This window comes from Falco biarmicus, chromosome 4 (assembly GCF_023638135.1).
Source record: "Falco biarmicus isolate bFalBia1 chromosome 4, bFalBia1.pri, whole genome shotgun sequence".
Taxonomy (NCBI): Eukaryota; Metazoa; Chordata; class Aves; order Falconiformes; family Falconidae; genus Falco; species Falco biarmicus.
In genome coordinates this window covers 65,219,889-65,237,089 of record NC_079291.1, presented here as the reverse complement: position 1 = coordinate 65,237,089, position 17,201 = coordinate 65,219,889, and the positions used below count along the sequence as shown (strand labels likewise).

Below are 17,201 nucleotides of genomic sequence, written 5' to 3'. Positions count from 1 at the left end.
GCTTCCTCCGGCTGGGATTTTCTTGTCCCCACAAGCGGAGGAGCCCCAGCAGCAGGAGGCCCCCATGTCCCACCCCACCATGGGGCTGTGTCCCTGTCATGCGTGGGGATGGGGCACCGGGGCTCTGCCTATAGCTGGAGGGGGACAGCGCCTGCACCCCAGAGCAGGGTGGCAGGGCACCCAGATGTCCCTGCACCCCACCCAGGTGTCCCTGCAACCCAGGACAGGGTGGCAGGGCACCCAGGTGTCCCCAAACCCCAGGGCAGGGTGGCAGGGCACCCAGATGTCCCTACACCCCACCCAGGTGTCCCTGCAACCCAGGACAGGGTGGCAGGGCACCCAGGTGTCCCCAAACCCCAGAGCAGGGTGGCAGGGCACCCAGATGTCCCCGCAACCCACTCAGGTGTCCCCGCAACCCAGGACGGGGTGGCAGGGCACCCAGGTGTCCCCACACCCCACCCAGGTGTCCCTGCACCTCAGGGCACCCACAGGTCCCCAAACAAGGGACATCAGCACCCACAGACCGCACCGGCAGGGGAAGCTCTGGCCTGACGTTATCGCTCAGCTTTTATCGCCCAGCTGCGGACACAGCTGGGCACCTACAGAGATGCCAGGGGACATCATGGCCTCCTTGCACAGTCCTGCTACCGGGTTACGCTGGGTTGTAAGGCTGTAGTTGCCTTAGGGAGCAGCAGCTGCCGGGCCCCCTATCGCTGCTCTCTGTGCCTCCGTTTGTGGGCGATGGACCCTGGTGCCCCGGCCCCGCCAAAAGATGCACCGATTGACACGCGGGTGCTGCCCTGGTGCGAGGCCGCGGGCTGGGGGTCCCCATCCCCCACTGAAGCTCCTACCTGGAGCCACATGGAGCCCCTCGGGTGCCCCCGGTTGAGTCACACGCGTCTTGTGAAAAGCTCATGCTGTCACTTGTGCGAAGACTTTGCACCAGCAGCCACGCGGCACATGGGCATGTTCTGTTGCTTTAGTGACCTCGATGTTGCACGGGGCGCGCCAGCCTTGCACGGCCACCCAAGCGCTGTGTGCCAGCCTCGTGACATTGCATGGGGCACACCAGCCTTGCACAATCCTTCGAATTCAGTGCGTCAGCCTTGCACCCTCACATGGGCTGCTCCAGCTTTGCACGGTCACCCAAACACTGCATGCCAGCCTTGTGCCGTCACGGGGAGGGTTCCAGCCTTGCACTGTCACATGGCGCTCCAGGCTTGCACGGCCACCGGAGCACTGCGTGTAACGCTTGCACTGTCACATGGGGAGCTCCAGCCTTGCATAGCTGTGTGAGTGCTGTGTGTGACCCTTGCACTGTCACACGGGGTGGTCCAGCCTTGCACAGCTGCATGAGTGCAGTGTGCAAGCCTTGCACTGTCACACGGGGCATTGCGGCCTTGCACGCCCACCCAAGCGCTGTGTTCCAAGTAGTGTTACAGCTTTGCACGCCCACCTGAGCACAGCATGCAAGCCTTGCACTATCACATGGAGTGTTCCAGCCTTGCACTGTCACACTCACGTGGGTGTTTTACCCTTGCACAGCCGCCTGAGCATGGTGTGCAAGCCTTGCCCTATCACATGGGGAGCTCTAGCCTCACACTGTCACACTCACACAGGTGTTCCAGCCATGCACTATCACACATATGTTCCAGCCGTGCACTATCACACGCATGTTCCAGCCATGCACTATCACACAGGGTGTTCCAGCCTTGCATGGCCACCTGAGCACAGCATGCAAGCCTTGCACTATCACAGGGGGAAGCTCCAGCCTTGCTTGCACTGTCACACTCACACGGGTGTTCCAGCCGTGCACTATCACATGGGGTGTTCCAGCGTTGCATGGCCACCTGAGCATGTGGTGCAAGCCTTGCACTATCACATGGGTGTTCCAGCCGTGCACTATCACACTCACACATGTGTTCCAGCTGTGCACTATCACACTCACATGTGTGTTCCAGCCGTGCACTATCACACGTGTGTTCCAGCCGTGCACTATCACACGTGTGTTCCAGCCGTGCACTATCACACTCACACGTGTGTTCCAGCTATGCACTATCACACGGGTGTTCCAGCCGTGCACTATCACACTCACAAGTGTGTTCCAGCCGTGCACTATCACACTCACACGTGTGTTCCAGCTATGCACTATCACACGTGTGTTCCAGCCGTGCACTATCACACTCACATGTGTGTTCCAGCTATGCACTATCACACGGGTGTTCCAGCCATGCACTGTCACCTCCCCGTCACACACACGCGTGGCCCCGCAGCCCGGCCGTGCTACGCGTGTGCAACGTGCTGGCCTCGCCCCGTCGCGCCCCCGGGGGTTTCCAACCGGTGCCCGACCGCAGCGCCCCAGCCCCGCGCGAGCCCCCGCCGCGCGTGACACCACGCGCGCCCCCCCCCCCGCGCGGGGGCGCGCGGGTGTCACGCGCGGCGGGGGCGCGCGCGGGGAGGGCAGCTGAGGACAGGGGGGAGGGAGCGTGAGGCCGCGCCCCCCCCCTCCCCGCCCCCCCCTTCCCTCCCTCCCCTCCCCGCGTCTGGCGCGTCGGTCGGGCCCGGCCCGGCCCGGCCCCGGCGCCTCATTGTGCTTTGCCTCACGCCGGCCCAAGATGGCGGCGGCGCCGGAGAGCCCCGCGAGCCGCTAACGACAATAGAGGGAGGCTGAGGGGGAACGGGCGCCCCCGCCGGTACCGGCCTCCCCTCCCCGCCGCTCCCCCCCCCTCCTCCTCCTCCCCTTCCTCCCTCCCTCCCCGTACCGCCGCCTCACCTCGCACACGCCCCCCGGCCGGGCCCGGCCGCCACACCCCACCCCGGCCGGCCCCTCTAGCATGGTGCGGGGCCGCCGCCGCCTCCTCCTCCTCCTCCGGCTGCCGACATGGGCGAGAGGCTGGAGCTGCGGCTGAAGTCGCCCGTGGGAGCCGAGCCCGCCGTCTACCCCTGGCCGCTGCCCGTCTACGTGAGTATGGCCCCGGCCCCGGCACCTGCCCTGTCAGCGCCGCCCGGGCCCGGCCACCCGCGGCGGCCCCCAGCCCCTTCCCCCCCTCAGCGCTCCCTGTCACTTGTTAATCAATCTGTTAATGCGTCCCCTTCCCGGCAGCGGGAGTAATTGGCGTTATTTCCCCGGGAACGGGAGTAATTGGCGTTATTTCCCCGGGAGCGCTGGCCGGGCGGGAGCCCCCCCGGAGCGGCGGGTGGAGGGTGAGGGGCTGCCCGGCCCGGGGCGCCGCCGCCGCTCTCCTGCAACTCAAATCCCCAATTTCTTTTTATAATTGGTTGACTAAACCGAAGGGCGGGGAGGAGGAGGACTGGTTAATGAAAAGTTTTCGTCTTTTCCTCAGCTGGTGTAACTGGTTAATAACCAGGGCTGCTTCCAGCGGGGTGGCGAGGAGGGGGCTCCCGGGATGGTAAACATCGCCCCCATCACCCACGGCTGCGGGTGGTCGGGGGGCACCCCCCCCCCTCGTGATATGTGGAAATAATCAAGAGAAGCGTTAATTGCGGGGAGGTTAATTGAGTGTCGGTGCTGCTGCTGCCGCCTCCCTCCAACGGGTGCCCTTGGAGCTTCTCTTTTATTTCGGCTGAACAAGAATTCAAGTCAGGTTTGTCAGTTGATGGCAGCCGTAATCCGCATGCTTCCCCAGAAAATGTCACTTGTCCCCGCTCGGTGACACGAGCCGCCGTTTTTCTCCAACTTGCCTGACTTTTTTTCCTGCCTCTCCCGAGCCCCGGGTGGGAGATGTGTGACCTTGATAACAATGTCCATGTGCCAATGGGCGAAAATCTCACGAGAGGCGAAAGGCGTCGGAGGTTTTGCCTTGGTGTTTTTCTAACGCCTGCAGGGTTTGTACCAGCCCTTGGACGATTTTCCACTCTTAACTGTTGGTAGCACCTCTGAGAGCAGTTCGTGAAAGGAAAAAAAAAAATCTCTCTGTTTTACTTGGCCTGGGTGCTGTTGATGATCCCTTGTGTTTCAGGCTTTGCTCTTGTACGTGTGCTGCTGCGCGGGGAGAACATGCTGGGACACACAGGCTGGGGCGGCTGATATTGTTGCTCGCTTGGCAATCGTGACGCGCTTGTGTGTGAATGATTAGAAATATATTGCTTGTGGCAGGGGAGATGGCTGCGTGTTCGTATCTCCTGCCTGCCTTTCGGTGCTGTTGCTTTATCTATGGTTTCCCAAACATCCTCCATGTATACTGGCGTGCTGTTTTCATCGGCTGCTCCCGGCGCTGGAGCCTCCAGCACACGCTGGTTAATGCAGCCTTTCCTGTTTGGGCAGCTCTGTCATTCGTGTCTGTGTGTGTTCGCGGGCGCGGGCTCTGCTTAAATTGACAGAAACTGAAAGTATAACGATGTCCAGTTCGGTTTTCTTCGTGTGGCCAATTATTAACTTGCATCTCCGAGCAGGTTGCGTGAAGCATAGGTTAAAGATTACATAGGTTAGGGATTAATCTGGAATGAAGGAATGGTTTTATGTAGATTCATAAAACTTCCTACAGGCTTAACAAATAACCCTCCTCAAACTGTAACCTCAAACACCCCCACCCCGCCTTAAAACGTGTGTTTCAGTGCTGCTTTTTGCAGCATGGGAAGTAAGGGTTTAGTTAATTTAGGAGAACCTGGGCAGCCGCTTGTGAAGATGGCACGGTACATAGAATTTCTTTCCCAGTGAATGAGAAGTACAACGGGCCGGGATGCTTATCCACATGTGCTATGTGCATGTGTTAAGGAAAACTGTACATCCTGCTGTTAAACCGGCCTCTTTGTGTTGCAAATTTTTCCACAGTAATACAGAAGCGGATGGGTCATCTGGAGCCAATCAATATTCTGTTCTGCAGTTTTGGTGGAAAGATCACACCGCGTATTAGAGAAGCGTGCGACTGCGAGCGTGGGCATGCAGGCACACACACGCACGCCGCTTGCGGCTCTGGCCTTTGCAGCAGCGGATGAACTCTGGAGCTTTAGAAATAAATCCTTCTCTCTGTACACGGCAGCGTTTGGCCTGCTAACATTGTACTTTGCTGAACTGTAGACTTTCTTTCCCTCGTTGGCTCAGCCTTGAGTTGGCAGCAGGGTATATGTACCGTTGTGGTTTCAGAGCTCAGCTCTGTTTGACGTAAGCAGAACATTTCTTAGTTTCACCACTCTTTCTGCTGCTTGGTTCCTAGGAAGCAAGGTGGGATACCTGGAGGGGGGGGGTGGCGGGGGGAAACCACTTCAAGTAGTTTTATTTAGCAGCATTCTCGGTGCTTCCTGTTGTATGCCGTGAGATATATTTTCCAAAGGGAGCTGGAGAGAAAGGGGAGGGGAGGCTTGCAGTCCTCGCTAATTATTTTTGTGGAGAGCGCCAGGAACGGCAGGGAATCATCTTTCCCAACATTAGAGGCCGAGTGGTATTGTAGACCTGCTGCTTGATGAGCACTGCTGCGTGATGTAACCCTGCATTGAGTAACTTGGCTATTTTTGTGCTCTTACTACATCTTAAATTAGCGGCATCGGTATTGCTGTGTAAAAGGCTAAGGGTCTAATCTCTCGTATTAATGGATGCCTGGATTAATAACGCATCTATTTACTGCAGGAACGCTGCTTATTTCATGTATAATAGGAAAAGTGGGGTCTCCTCAGACTGCTGAGTTTGCATAATAGCTCAGCTGACAAACTGGTGCTTGTTGGGATGCTAAAAGAGCCTGGGAGGGTGATGTGAAACATGTATTTCCCTACCAGTCTAATTAGGGCCGTGGGAGGAGAGAGCATTGGTGTTGCAGATACAGCCTCCCACTGGCTTACATACAAAACTGAAAGTATGACTCTTTCCCCCGCCTTCTGCTTTTCTCAAAGGAAAGGCCACGGTTTCCTAATGAATACATGGTGAGCAGTTCTGTCCGTAGCACACTGTGATGAGTAAGTTGAATAGTGCATGGTGAGTAATCTCTCCTCATGACTCACAAAATATTTTCTGATGTTGACCTCTGTTTTTATGAGTGCCCTGCTTAATCAGAGCTGAAGTGAGTTTATTCTTTTGTATGCTGCTTAGCTCCTTGACTCCCACATACCTGCCCCATTTTTTTGTTTGCGTTAGGTTGTCAGAGACCAGTGATACTGCGTTAAAAATTTTGATTTTTCGTATCGGGTGAGGTACGGGCCTGGATAAAGGAAATGCGTAATGTGCTCAGATGGGCGAGGAGCAGAGTTAATGGATCTAGGTCGTCTTAAATAGGCTAATGCTGACAGGGGATGGCATTTGTAGTCATCCTTCAGGTATTGATGTGCACGACTTGGTACTCATTACTTAGATCTGATGGATACAAGGGCTGAAGTCCCCTTGTAGTTCTAAGACTTGCAGATATTTAGGCTTATTCCAGAGAACTGTCTTTTAAATTGGTTCACTCTCTTGTCTCTGGCTTTTACTATAGTTAAATCTGAATATTTATTAGGTTTAACGGTGGAGTTTTTTCATATCGTGATAAGCTCTGCTTAATCTGTGAGGTGTCTGAGGTTGCACTTTGAACTTCTCTTGACAACAGTTCCTGCTTAAGGAGTCCCAGCCTACGGGGGTGTGTGTGTGTGTAAAAAGGTGTCTGGGGTAGAGTTTTTGTTGTTGTTCTGTTTTGTTTTTATATTGTGTTTTTGGTTTTTTGCTGTGTTTTGTGGGTTTTTTGTTTGTTTGTTTTTTTTTTTATCTGCATCAGTTCCACAGTCTGGTCTGGTCTGGTTCTGCTGATGTATCTCTGGGACCAGCGAGGGTTTGCTTGCACACGGAACTGAGCAACAGGAGGCTTCAGAGCTGCTGAAGCTAATTGTCACCAAAACTGATGTTTGCTGAACTGCACCCTATTGCAAATGTATGTGTTTGTGAATGTGGAAGAGCCTGTTTTCTGGTACCGTGTGCATCAGTAAGGGAAGACTGTGGTTCATTTATCTCCTCCTTTAGGCTTGCCCTGAACGGGTCTGCAGCGTGATCACAGTGTCAGTGCTGACAAAGGGGGAACGGGGAGGCACAGCCAGGTGATGAGAGAGGGGAGGTGACACGGGTGTTGGCTTTGAGTGGCTGATGATGGTGTGGCACCGTGTCCTTCACCCAGCTGGCTGCAAATGACTCGCTGCCTGTCACGTTAAATAGTGTGCACATCCTTTCAAGTTTCAGAATTGGGCATCTGCTTGTCTTGCCTTGCTCTTTTCGTGTGGTAGGCCTTCCTGTTGTTTGCCTGCTGAATAGCGTTTCCCCAAAAGACAACTGCAAACCCTTGTGTGAGTCAGGTTTGTGTGTGTTGTGTTCCCCCATTCCCTGGTTGACTCGTTAGGCATTTGTGTTGTGATAGTGCCTGGGAATCGTCCTGCAGCCCTGGCTGCTGACGGGCAAGCTGCTGTGGATCCCAGTAAGGTTACGCTCTGGGTCTTTTACCAGTTTTGATCCTGTGTTCCAGCCTGGAAATCTCAGGCCCTAGACCCAGTCCCAGGAGGGGACAGTCCTGGCTGTGCCGTTGTGCACATCTTACCAGGGTGCGGTACCTCTGCCGTGCGCTGCTGAAGCTTAAGCCTCCAAATTAGCAACAGTGACAATAAGTCTGGTTTGAATAATTCATTGATTTGTCTGTGTTCCTCCTCTTTGCTGCTGACTTTCCACTCAGCTGTAATGGCAAAAAATTCTCGTTGGCTAATTGGGTGTTGTCAGAGCATCGCCCTGCAGCTGTAGGAGAGGTGTGTGTGTGCCTGCTACCGAGGAGTGATGGGATACAAGCTTGATAATACTGGACTTTGTACAGGTGGAAGGGAGCAGGGTGTGAGTGTGTGTGTGTGGTGTGGGGTTGTTTTGTTTTCTTTCTGTTTTTGTTTTTTTTTTTCACCCCCTCCCTCCACCAGTCCATACAGCTGATACCATTCTGTCACTAAAGGAATGTGCTGCACACAAAAAGCTCAAGGGCAGGCAGTGATAATGAAAATCACAGCCCAGCAGGGAGTGTCACCTTTGAAATTAAAGATCAGCGGTAGAGATGAATAACAAACCTTGTTTAAGAATTTAGTGCCTTTTTCTGTGTGTGTCACTCAGCGTTACTGGGAATAGTTTTTCTGATGACTAGCTTTGACTTCTCAGACAGTGTGAGGTAGGTGTGGGAGCCGTCGCTGAAGCTGAGTGCCATGGCACGGAACGGTAAGATCCATTTAGGAAGAAACTGGACCTAAACTGGTCTCTGCTGTGTTGCGCCTACCCTGTTGGAGCTGCAGGCCACTGCTGAGGGGTGGTCCCCTGTCTCCTTTCATCAGCCACTTGCTCTCGCTGTTTCCCCTGCACGGATCCAGCCCTGCCCTTACTACAGGCTCCATTACACTCTGGCGGGATGAGCTGATGGAAAGCAGTTCCACGTTTTGCACTTGCGTGTGGTTTTTCCCTTGGATGGATCCGTGCTGGAGGGAGAAGGTAGGGTGCCGGAGCGAGAGCATGGTGAAGCTGCCCCATCAGCTGCTGCCTGCAGTTCCAGGCGTGGTGGCAGACCCTCTGCTGTGCTGCAGTGGAGCTGTGTGTGGGGCGGCTCTGTGAACTGGATCGCTGAAAATATCTGGGCTGGAAAAAAATGTTCCAGTGTTTTCACAGCCGCCCTGATCTGTAATCTGACTCATGCTGCCTTCCCAGGGCAGCGGTGCTGGTACAAAGGAGGGGGTGGTGAGCAGGGGAAACTGTTGAGCTGACTTTGCCAGGCAAAACCTCCTCACACCCTGAGTAAGCGCCCAGAAATTCGGCAGTGGTGGCAGAGGTTAGGGGATTTTCTCTGATTTAAGAGATGCTGTCGATGCAGCTTGTTGGGAAATGTTTGTGGGGGATGACTAATTGCTTATAGAAACTTCTCTAGTAAAGAACAGGTTTGAAAACTTCAGCAGACTTCCGATTTCTCAACACCCCTGTACCCTCCCCAGTTCTAAACCGACATGGAGTGGGGAAGAGTGAATAGTGTACAACTGGGAAATAATTGACTTGGTAATTTCAAAAGTACTTGGGTTTCTCTACTGCCCAGCAAAAAACCAGAAGCAACGACAGAGTTGGCACAGTTACATCATTTTTTCTGTGCTTTTCTGCTCACACAAATGCCAAAGGAAGCCCAGCTATGTGCTGTTGGGAGGTGAGGTGGCCTCACAAGGTGAGGAAGACCATAACTGTACAGCGTTTAATTGTGCAGCACGTGGTTATTACAGAATAGCAGTTTTCTTCTGGGCTTTACCCTTTGAAGTATAACTTGCTACGAGTGACAATTGGTACTTGTTCAGTTTTCAGACTGGCTTTTGTTCAAAGCTCTGACCCATTGGATGCAATGTAAATCATGAGTTCAGTTAACTTACACTTTTTTCCTTAGTATTTCTGTATGAAAAGTGAAAGTTGTCTCTTACAGTGCATCTTAAGACCGCAGTAGTCTTTATTTTTCATATCACTGAATTATCTGAAAGGTAACACTTGAAAGACAGAGTAGCTGTTCAGGATTTCTTGCCCTCCCCCCAACTTCTATCAGCAGATGAGTGTGGATTAATGTTCCTGTTCTAGCCAAAGTTCCAAACTAGGATAATTCAAATTTATCTACCTAAAATTCACCCATCAGTTACAGTCGGACACAGTATTGAAAGCTTTTAGTGTGCCAAGGGAAATCCGTGCCACCACATGCAACTCCAACTCTTGTCCTTCATGGCAGCCTTAATATATATGGAGATGATTATCCTTTCAAGTCTCAGATATGTGACTGAATTGTGTTTCTTCTGGGAATTTAGGCAAAATATCTTACCTCTTGGTATGCAAGATTTATGGGAAATTTAATCACCCTTCTCCCCAGACATCCATATGTCTACTTTTGTACTCTTCCTTCTTTCTTTTTCCCCTTTCATACTGCCTTGCTGCCTTTTTTTTTTTTTTTCTTCCTGCTTTCAGTTAACCTTTGAGTGCCTGACTAAAGCTTTTTACTGTAATGATCAAGACAAGGACCGGAGGTGGGGTGCTTTTTGGTCCCTTACAGTGTATTTATCACAGATTGATAATAATAAAGTTTCTCAACATATTTAAAATATTTTCGCTTAATTTATTTTCTCCTTCCTAACAGAACGATCCAGATCCACAGAAGCAGGACAAGTTTGTATTAGGAATTGTGAACAAAATATATGTACTTTTGTAGTAATTATTAAAGATAAGACAAAACTAAGAGGAGCAAGAAAGAAAACTGAATATAGGAAGATATTGGCCACATGCTGCTATAGATGTCAAATTGAGTAGGTACTATTTTTAGAGCATAGGAAGAGGGTGAGTATATTTTACAGCAGGAAATGATGGCTTCATAGATATGAACAGATCTATGAATAACAAGAAAGTTCCTGTTCTGAGTATTTTGTTTTGTCTCATTTCATGAGTGAATGAGAGTTTCCTAAAAATCTGCACTGAAAGAACTTTTCAGTGTTGGATTAAAAGTTGGAGGGACAACTGAAAACAGACTTAGGGAGCATTGGGAACTTTAAAAAAACCAAGGCACTGTGGAAAATTCTGAATAGCTTTCTTAGTAAAAATTAATGGATTTTAATACCGCTTCTGCAGTTGAGAAACTTTCTGATATTTTTTGTGTAGCACCAAAGGGCAGTTTCCTGAGGTTTTGGTGTCAATTTGCCGTTTACTTCTTCGAGCTCAGCAATATTATTAGTGTTTGACTTGTGAAATTCTAAAAAGCTTGAGCTTTCAAGACGGCTTTTTCTTTCCCCGGCTGGATTTCCACAGGGTTGCAGGTGATTACCTCTTGTTTGCATATCTGTTGGCAACAAAGCCCTTCGGTACTTGAGCTACGAGGTGCTCCAGCACAGGGTGGCCGCTGACCCTGGGAAGCTGGGGATTGGGGTCTGCCTGGGTCCGGCCGCTGCTTGTTAGAACAAACAGTCATTTGCAACACACTGTAGGGTTGTTCACAGGTCTTTAAAATGGAAGCTTTTAGAAATGGTTGGCCCTTGGAATTTCATGTGTACTGTTCAGAGGCTGCACTGGATGTGGCTTGTAGCACTGCTCTGCAGCACAAGTCGAAGCTTATGGGGGGGAAAACTGTAACCATTCATATTTTTCTTCTGTACCTCACAAAGCATCTTTCTTTAGGCGCTCAGTAGGCTTCAGAAAGATTACAGGGTTTTATTGCTAACTTCTGTTCTGTAGAATATTTATGCTTGTTAAGTAGGAGCAAAATTTCTGAGCTGTCCAAGGCTGAATTATCTTTACAGAATGTAAAGGCGTTGCTTAAGATGTTGCTTTCTCACCCAGGATGCCCTTGGCCTGCCAGTTTTCCTTGCAGGAGGTGGGGATCAGCAAGTGCTGACCCAAGGGCCAGGGTGTGCCACGAGCTTCCAGCACCCACCAGGGCTGCAGGAAAGCTGTGGGCTTGGGAAGGATACGGTCGTCAATTTCAGCAACAGCGATTTTAGGACCGGCTATTCGTTTCTAGCAGCAGCAACCCTTTGCATAGGTTTCACATAAAGGTTTGTTTCTGGCGGCGTGGATGTGTATGGCTGTTTTCTTTTCTGCTTCCCCCCCACCTCTCCAGTTAGTGCTAGTGGAAGGGTTATTTCTTCATTAATGGTTAGGTGACAGTTTGAAACTGATATCTCTGCAGGCAGAAATAACTCTTCCCATCTCTGTCCACTTGCTGTTGCGTCTAAGCTGCCCTTACCCTTACTACGCTGTGGTGAGCTGATCTGGTTGAAAGATAATTACACCAAAATACCGAAAATGTTTGGTTTTAGCTTGGGCCTCCCCTGACTTGGCCATGTGCGCACGCACAGACACCACTGGCCCAAAGCGAGAAGCAGCTCTCAGGGAAGCAGTGGCAAGGCAGGTGGCTGCATTGGCTTAAACTGGGTGAAATGATGGTAGGGCCGCCTGCCTTGTTGATTCGAGTGAAAGCCCAGTAGTCCGCTCTGTCCCAGAAAAAGCAAACACTGGACTCTTTCGCATGTACACATAGTGCTGCTTCAGCCACTGGGATCGCTACGGCATCCGCGTGCTCCCTCCAGCTGTCGTACTGTGGGAACAGTTTGTAATTGCCTAAAACTTAACTGAAAGGGCAATAGGATATACCAATGCAAGGCACCGGTTTACCAACATAATTGTATTCCCCTATGTATTCCAATACAGACATTTTGGATATATATATATATTTTTTTTTTAACTAGTCTGTCTGTTTGCATAATAGAACTATTACTTACTAATGTCAGGGCTGTGTCTGCTTTGCACAGACTAAAGCCAGTAGGTCATCCTCCTGTAACTGTCCCATGTGGATGTTGCCTTAGATGCTCCAGCAGAGTGATTGCATGTTAATATATTTATACAGACCCTCCTACACACTATCATGGGAACCGTTCCCTCTTGCATTTGTGCAGTGTCCGTAGCAACAGTTGGAATCACTGTGTGGAAAGGCAAAATGGTTTGATTGTGGTTTAGGCAGCCAAGTGAAAGTGCGAGTCCCTGTTGCAACCAGATCTACAACTGTCTTGTCTAGAAGTTCTGGATCACCTGTACTCATGCTTTATAAGGATTACCTGGAGCAATTTGGATCATCTTCTTTAATGCCTAGTTCCTTTGTTAACTCAGTAATTGAGTATATTTTGGATCTTGGACCACACTTTTTTTTTTTTTTTTCTTTAAAAATCCTTATGTAGTTGTTAAGGAGGCTATAATGCTCTCCGTGTTTTCCATTTAGTTTTGTGTGACAGTAAACTTAATAGCTACTGAAACTACATCAGCCTTGTCTGCTCACTTGCGTTGTGGGAGATGGGTTTCAAAATGCAGCCTTGGTAGCTCTTGCTTCCCCTGCTGCTTCTCTGAGGCTGGGAGGAAAACAACAGACAAGCTGTCCTCTGCAGATCTCTTTTTATACGTGCTAATATATATGTATATTTGTGAATGTCCTTATACTTTCTTGATGAATGGAACGACAGTAATTGGGTGCTTCAAAGAAGACTTGGTCCTCATCTCACCTGCAAAGCACAAATTTTCTTACCTTGTTGCTGTGGAAGCTGAATGACACAGTCTTGATTTGGGGTAATATTAAATGAAGTCTAGCTGTACAATATATGAAATATTGCACAGCGCAGGCTTTCCCTTTTCCTTACCCAAAGTGTCACTAGCATTTGAGCATGAGGCAAAGACGTTAAAATGCGAGGTGATTGAAGGCACTAGCTGGCAGGGCTGCAGAGCCAGAGATCTTTCCTCTCGTGCAGCTGGCCCGCAGGCAACTCTTTGCTGCTGTAGCAGCTGGAAGCACTTTGCTTTTGGCTTTTCATAGGCTCTTGTCAACCGCTCTTTGCAGGTGTATTGAATATGGAGGTGCTCTGGACAAAGAAGCTTTACTGGTGAATCTTTCTAGACAAGGTGTAAATTAAGTTAAACCCTGGGGGAAGAGGAGCGCAAATTTGTGACAGGCTGAAGGCAGTGGTTTTGAGGGCATCCATGTGCCATGCAGAATGCTGGATGCTTTCCTGGTTCCTGTGGGGATGCTGCAGCTGCAGTAGCTCACATTGCCTTTCTTGGTGTCTAGAGAAATGCTTATCATCCTCCACAGATGGAGGAAACCTAGGGGACATTAAAGAGGCACTTGTCCCACTAGCCTTGTGCAAGATTGATTAGCTTTTCCTAATCCATCTTTTTGATCTCTGCTAACCATCTTGTCTCCAGCTGTAACATCATCTCCTCTGGATTTATGGACCACTGCCTGGGGAGAGAGCTGCCACTACAGGCAACCAAGCTGTTCTTTAAAACCAGGGGCTAGTGAGACTGACCTCTTTTTGTTTTGCGAGTTAAGCAGATCATGTGTTGATCAGAATTCCGTAACTCAAAATGACTTCTGTTGGTGTTTAGTACTTGGGAGCCGGTGTTACTTAGTGGAAGTACTGGAAGTAGAATGGTATCTAAAGACAATCGCTAAGAGGTATATGAGTGTTGCCATTGATTTATTTGTAACCATCTTGTTTCGGGTTTTGTTTTCTTTTAATTGTTTGGATTCATTAGGTGGACAGCGAAAGGCTTGTAGGAAAAATCTTCCTCCTCCTTCACAAATGCTTGGCTGCAGCTTGTTTGCACATTCCTGAAGAGCTGCTTTGGCCATCCAGGCTGTTTTTGGGGGCGTAAATGTGGTCTAACTAAACTGGCTTTGCAAAGGTAAGAACTGCTTTTGCTGTGGGACAGTTTAGTCTCAGGCAGTCAAAGCTATGCATAAAAATGTTCCTATCTATGAGGAGCAGATAAGGAGTCTTGGAGTTCTGCGTATGGTGCTTTGAGAGCTACTGGTTGAAGGCGCACGAGCTGTATTTCTGTTTTCAAGATCCCATCCAGATTTTCAAATCGTTTGTTCTCCTCTCAGGTTTGCAGGCTTGGGCTTTTTTGCTACCTTTAGTGTGTAGCACTGTGCAGACTGATCGGATCTCACAAGGATCCTGCTCTGCGTGGGAGGAAATGAAGTTTAGTGTTCCCCCCTGAGCCCCAACTTACACTTATCCCCGAGGAGAAGCATAGTTTCATAAGAAGGACCTAAATTTAAGAGGGTGTAGATTTGGAAGGGCACTAGGGTGTTGTTCCTTGCTTCAGGCAATGATGGCAGACCAATTTAATTGAACATGTTCTTTGTGTTTGAGGAAGAAACATATGTTTAAATGTATTGCTTTAGGTTAGAGGTTCACTTTAGAGTATGAATTGTTGCACTGTGAGATAACTAGTCCTGCACAAACACACCTGAGAGGATACAGTACTGGAATACAGAATTATATCAAAATAATGCCATTCAGATATCCTAAGGGATGTTAACTTGAAAAGATCATGTAACCAAAACAGCCACACCTGGTGGAAGGGTGTGCAGTGCTTTGTGTTCAGGGTGCATCCCAAGCCTTTCTAATGGCTAGCTTGTGGCAAAAATGTAACAAAGAGTAATTTTCACTTTACCTTGCTCATGCAGAGTGTTCCACCAAAACTTCTGATTCAGCCATTTTTATTCAAAATTTGGTGCTTTGTAGACCAAAGTTATGTATAGATAACTGAAATGAGTCTGGTACTGTTCACATGCATAGTATGAATGGGGCTCCTTTCGTTTTCTGACGTAGGTGTTAAGAGTGATAGCTGTGAGTATTACTGAGAACTTACAAGTTCTGGTCCTATTGATTTTTTTTTTTGTTCTTTTTTTTTTTTTTTTTTTTAAATTTGGGTTAACAAACAAACAGTATTTGACTGTAGAAAATGCTTGCATGAAAATACATGTTGGGAAAGAGCTTTTGGGCACCGTCTTGTTTGGCCTTTAAAACCACATTATAGGGCTTCTGATATTTGTGAGATACACATCCGAGAATATGAGATACACATACAAAATGCCTTTTGTACGGAGAGGGCTGGCTGACTCGAGCTCTGAAGCACGCAGAAATGTTCATTATCCCCCCCTGCCCCCCACCACCAGAGAGCTGAGCCTAAACTGCAGGAAAAGTTCCTAACTGAGAACCCTCGGGGTGGGAAACTTTTGGAGAAGAGGTGAAGGGAAAGATCAGCCTCTTAAAAATTGCCCTACAGCCTAATTTCCGTGTCCTAAAGGGCAGAACTGCTAATGCAGCTTGTTGATTTCTGTAGGAGGACTCAGCTGGGCATGGTGTGTGAGCAGGAGTCGTGCGTGCCGGTAGGGCTTCTGGGCACTAGTGTACTAAAAGTAATAGCAGTGGGTGTGTTTCTGGCTTCAAACTCCTTAACTCTTGTGATTAGAGTTGTAGTAACATGTGGATGGAGAAATCTGTTGTAAGAATCGGAACTGTGAAGCTGTTCAGTTTTGCTGGCTGAGACTGTTCTCCGCTGTTTTCCATAGAAAATTGGATTCTCTTACAAGTGACTTTTGAAAAAGTGTCTGCTTTCTTTCCATTATTTTTCCAATGAAATGTCTTGGCAAAAAGTATTGAATTTTCTCTGGGAGCTCACATTTCAATTTTAAATTGAACATTTAGGTTGAAAATAAGAAGTCTTTACTGTAAAGTTCAGCTGGAGAGAATTGACTGCAATAACTAACTTTTAATGTGTGTTTAGTTTTTTTCTTTATTATAAACTTGTTATGAATAGCTTTGGGCATTCCCAATAATTACTATAGGCTGCAACTTTTTACTTTAAATACTTAGTGCATAGACCACAATAAAGAGATAAGGTCTTGTCTCATGAAATAGCTTCCATTTATGTGGCTCAAGATTCCAAGGGCCTCTCAAACTACATAAATACAAAGAACATTGCAGAAGTACAGCCAGGCCAATGAGCAGCACGTAGTATGCTTCCCATCAGCGTGTAGGGGAAGACAGAGGGAGAACAGCTTGGATAGAGTCAGAGGATGAATGGAACTTCTCTTCGTGACAGAGGGTACGGTGGTATCATCTCGTGACTGCAAACAGAACAGATATGCTTCTTGAGACTCGTCCAAAAGGCTTCTGCACAGTGTATTTCAGGGTTGATAGCCAAGTCTGTCTGTAGGAGGCTCTTTACCAGGATATTTTACTGACAAAGCACTGCGAGGACGGATGCAGATGCACATAAAGCTGTGCTCTCACAGATGACTCTCTGCCAAAGTCAAACATGACGTGCTCGTACAACGCGCCTGCACGAGAGGTGTAGCTGGCATGCTGGTGTTGGTTATGGGTCACTGCAGCCTGAACAAATTAAAATAAAAACAAAAACAAACCAAACCACCAAAACCCACCCCCCAGCCCAACCCATGGCTGTATTGGAGAAGCTTCAGGCCATCCTTGAGCGTGTTTTGCCTGGTGGCCGAGGTGGGTGTGAGGTTTGTCCGGCTGCGGTGGTTGCAGCACAGCCAGCGGGAGCTGCTGCCAGTCCCTCCTTGGTTTCAGTGTTCAGCCACTGGGGCTGTAGAAGAGTTTGGGTTCAAGCTGCTGCACCGAGCTCATTTGTGCGCCTGGCCAAAACCAGTGCCTCTGCTGGAAAGGGTGATGGGCAGAGGTGATGCTGGTTGGAGTGGGATTGGTGGGTTTGGTGAGGTTTCTGTTCAGCCTGCCTTTTGAGTTGCTGAAGACTCCCTTACTTATCACTGTCGGAAACAGTTGCACGAATACAGATGTGATGGCTGGTACTGTTTAATGTCTATTCTTAATGAACTTTACAACTGTAATGCTGAAATGGGACTGAAAGTTTCTTTGAAGAAGGAGAAACTGCTTTGGATGCCCTT

At 49.1% G+C, this 17,201-nt stretch overlaps 1 protein-coding gene across 7 annotated transcripts in view; it reads left to right on the top strand.

Annotated features, from left to right (window-relative positions):
* The first annotated feature begins 2,539 nt into the window (after positions 1–2,539).
* DOT1L (DOT1 like histone lysine methyltransferase) overlaps positions 2,540–17,201 on the top strand; it is a 76,668-nt gene continuing 62,006 nt past the window's right edge. For 4 of the 7 annotated variants that reach the window (XM_056335496.1, XM_056335494.1, XM_056335492.1 and 1 more), the window contains exon 1: positions 2,540–2,962. In XM_056335496.1, coding sequence (XP_056191471.1) covers positions 2,882–2,962 — 81 coding nt within the window. In that variant the 5' untranslated portion in view covers positions 2,540–2,881. Of the gene's footprint in view, positions 2,963–5,812; positions 5,927–17,201 lie in introns of those variants that run through there. The other 3 variants (XM_056335498.1, XM_056335497.1, XM_056335493.1) reach the window with 2 other exon arrangements.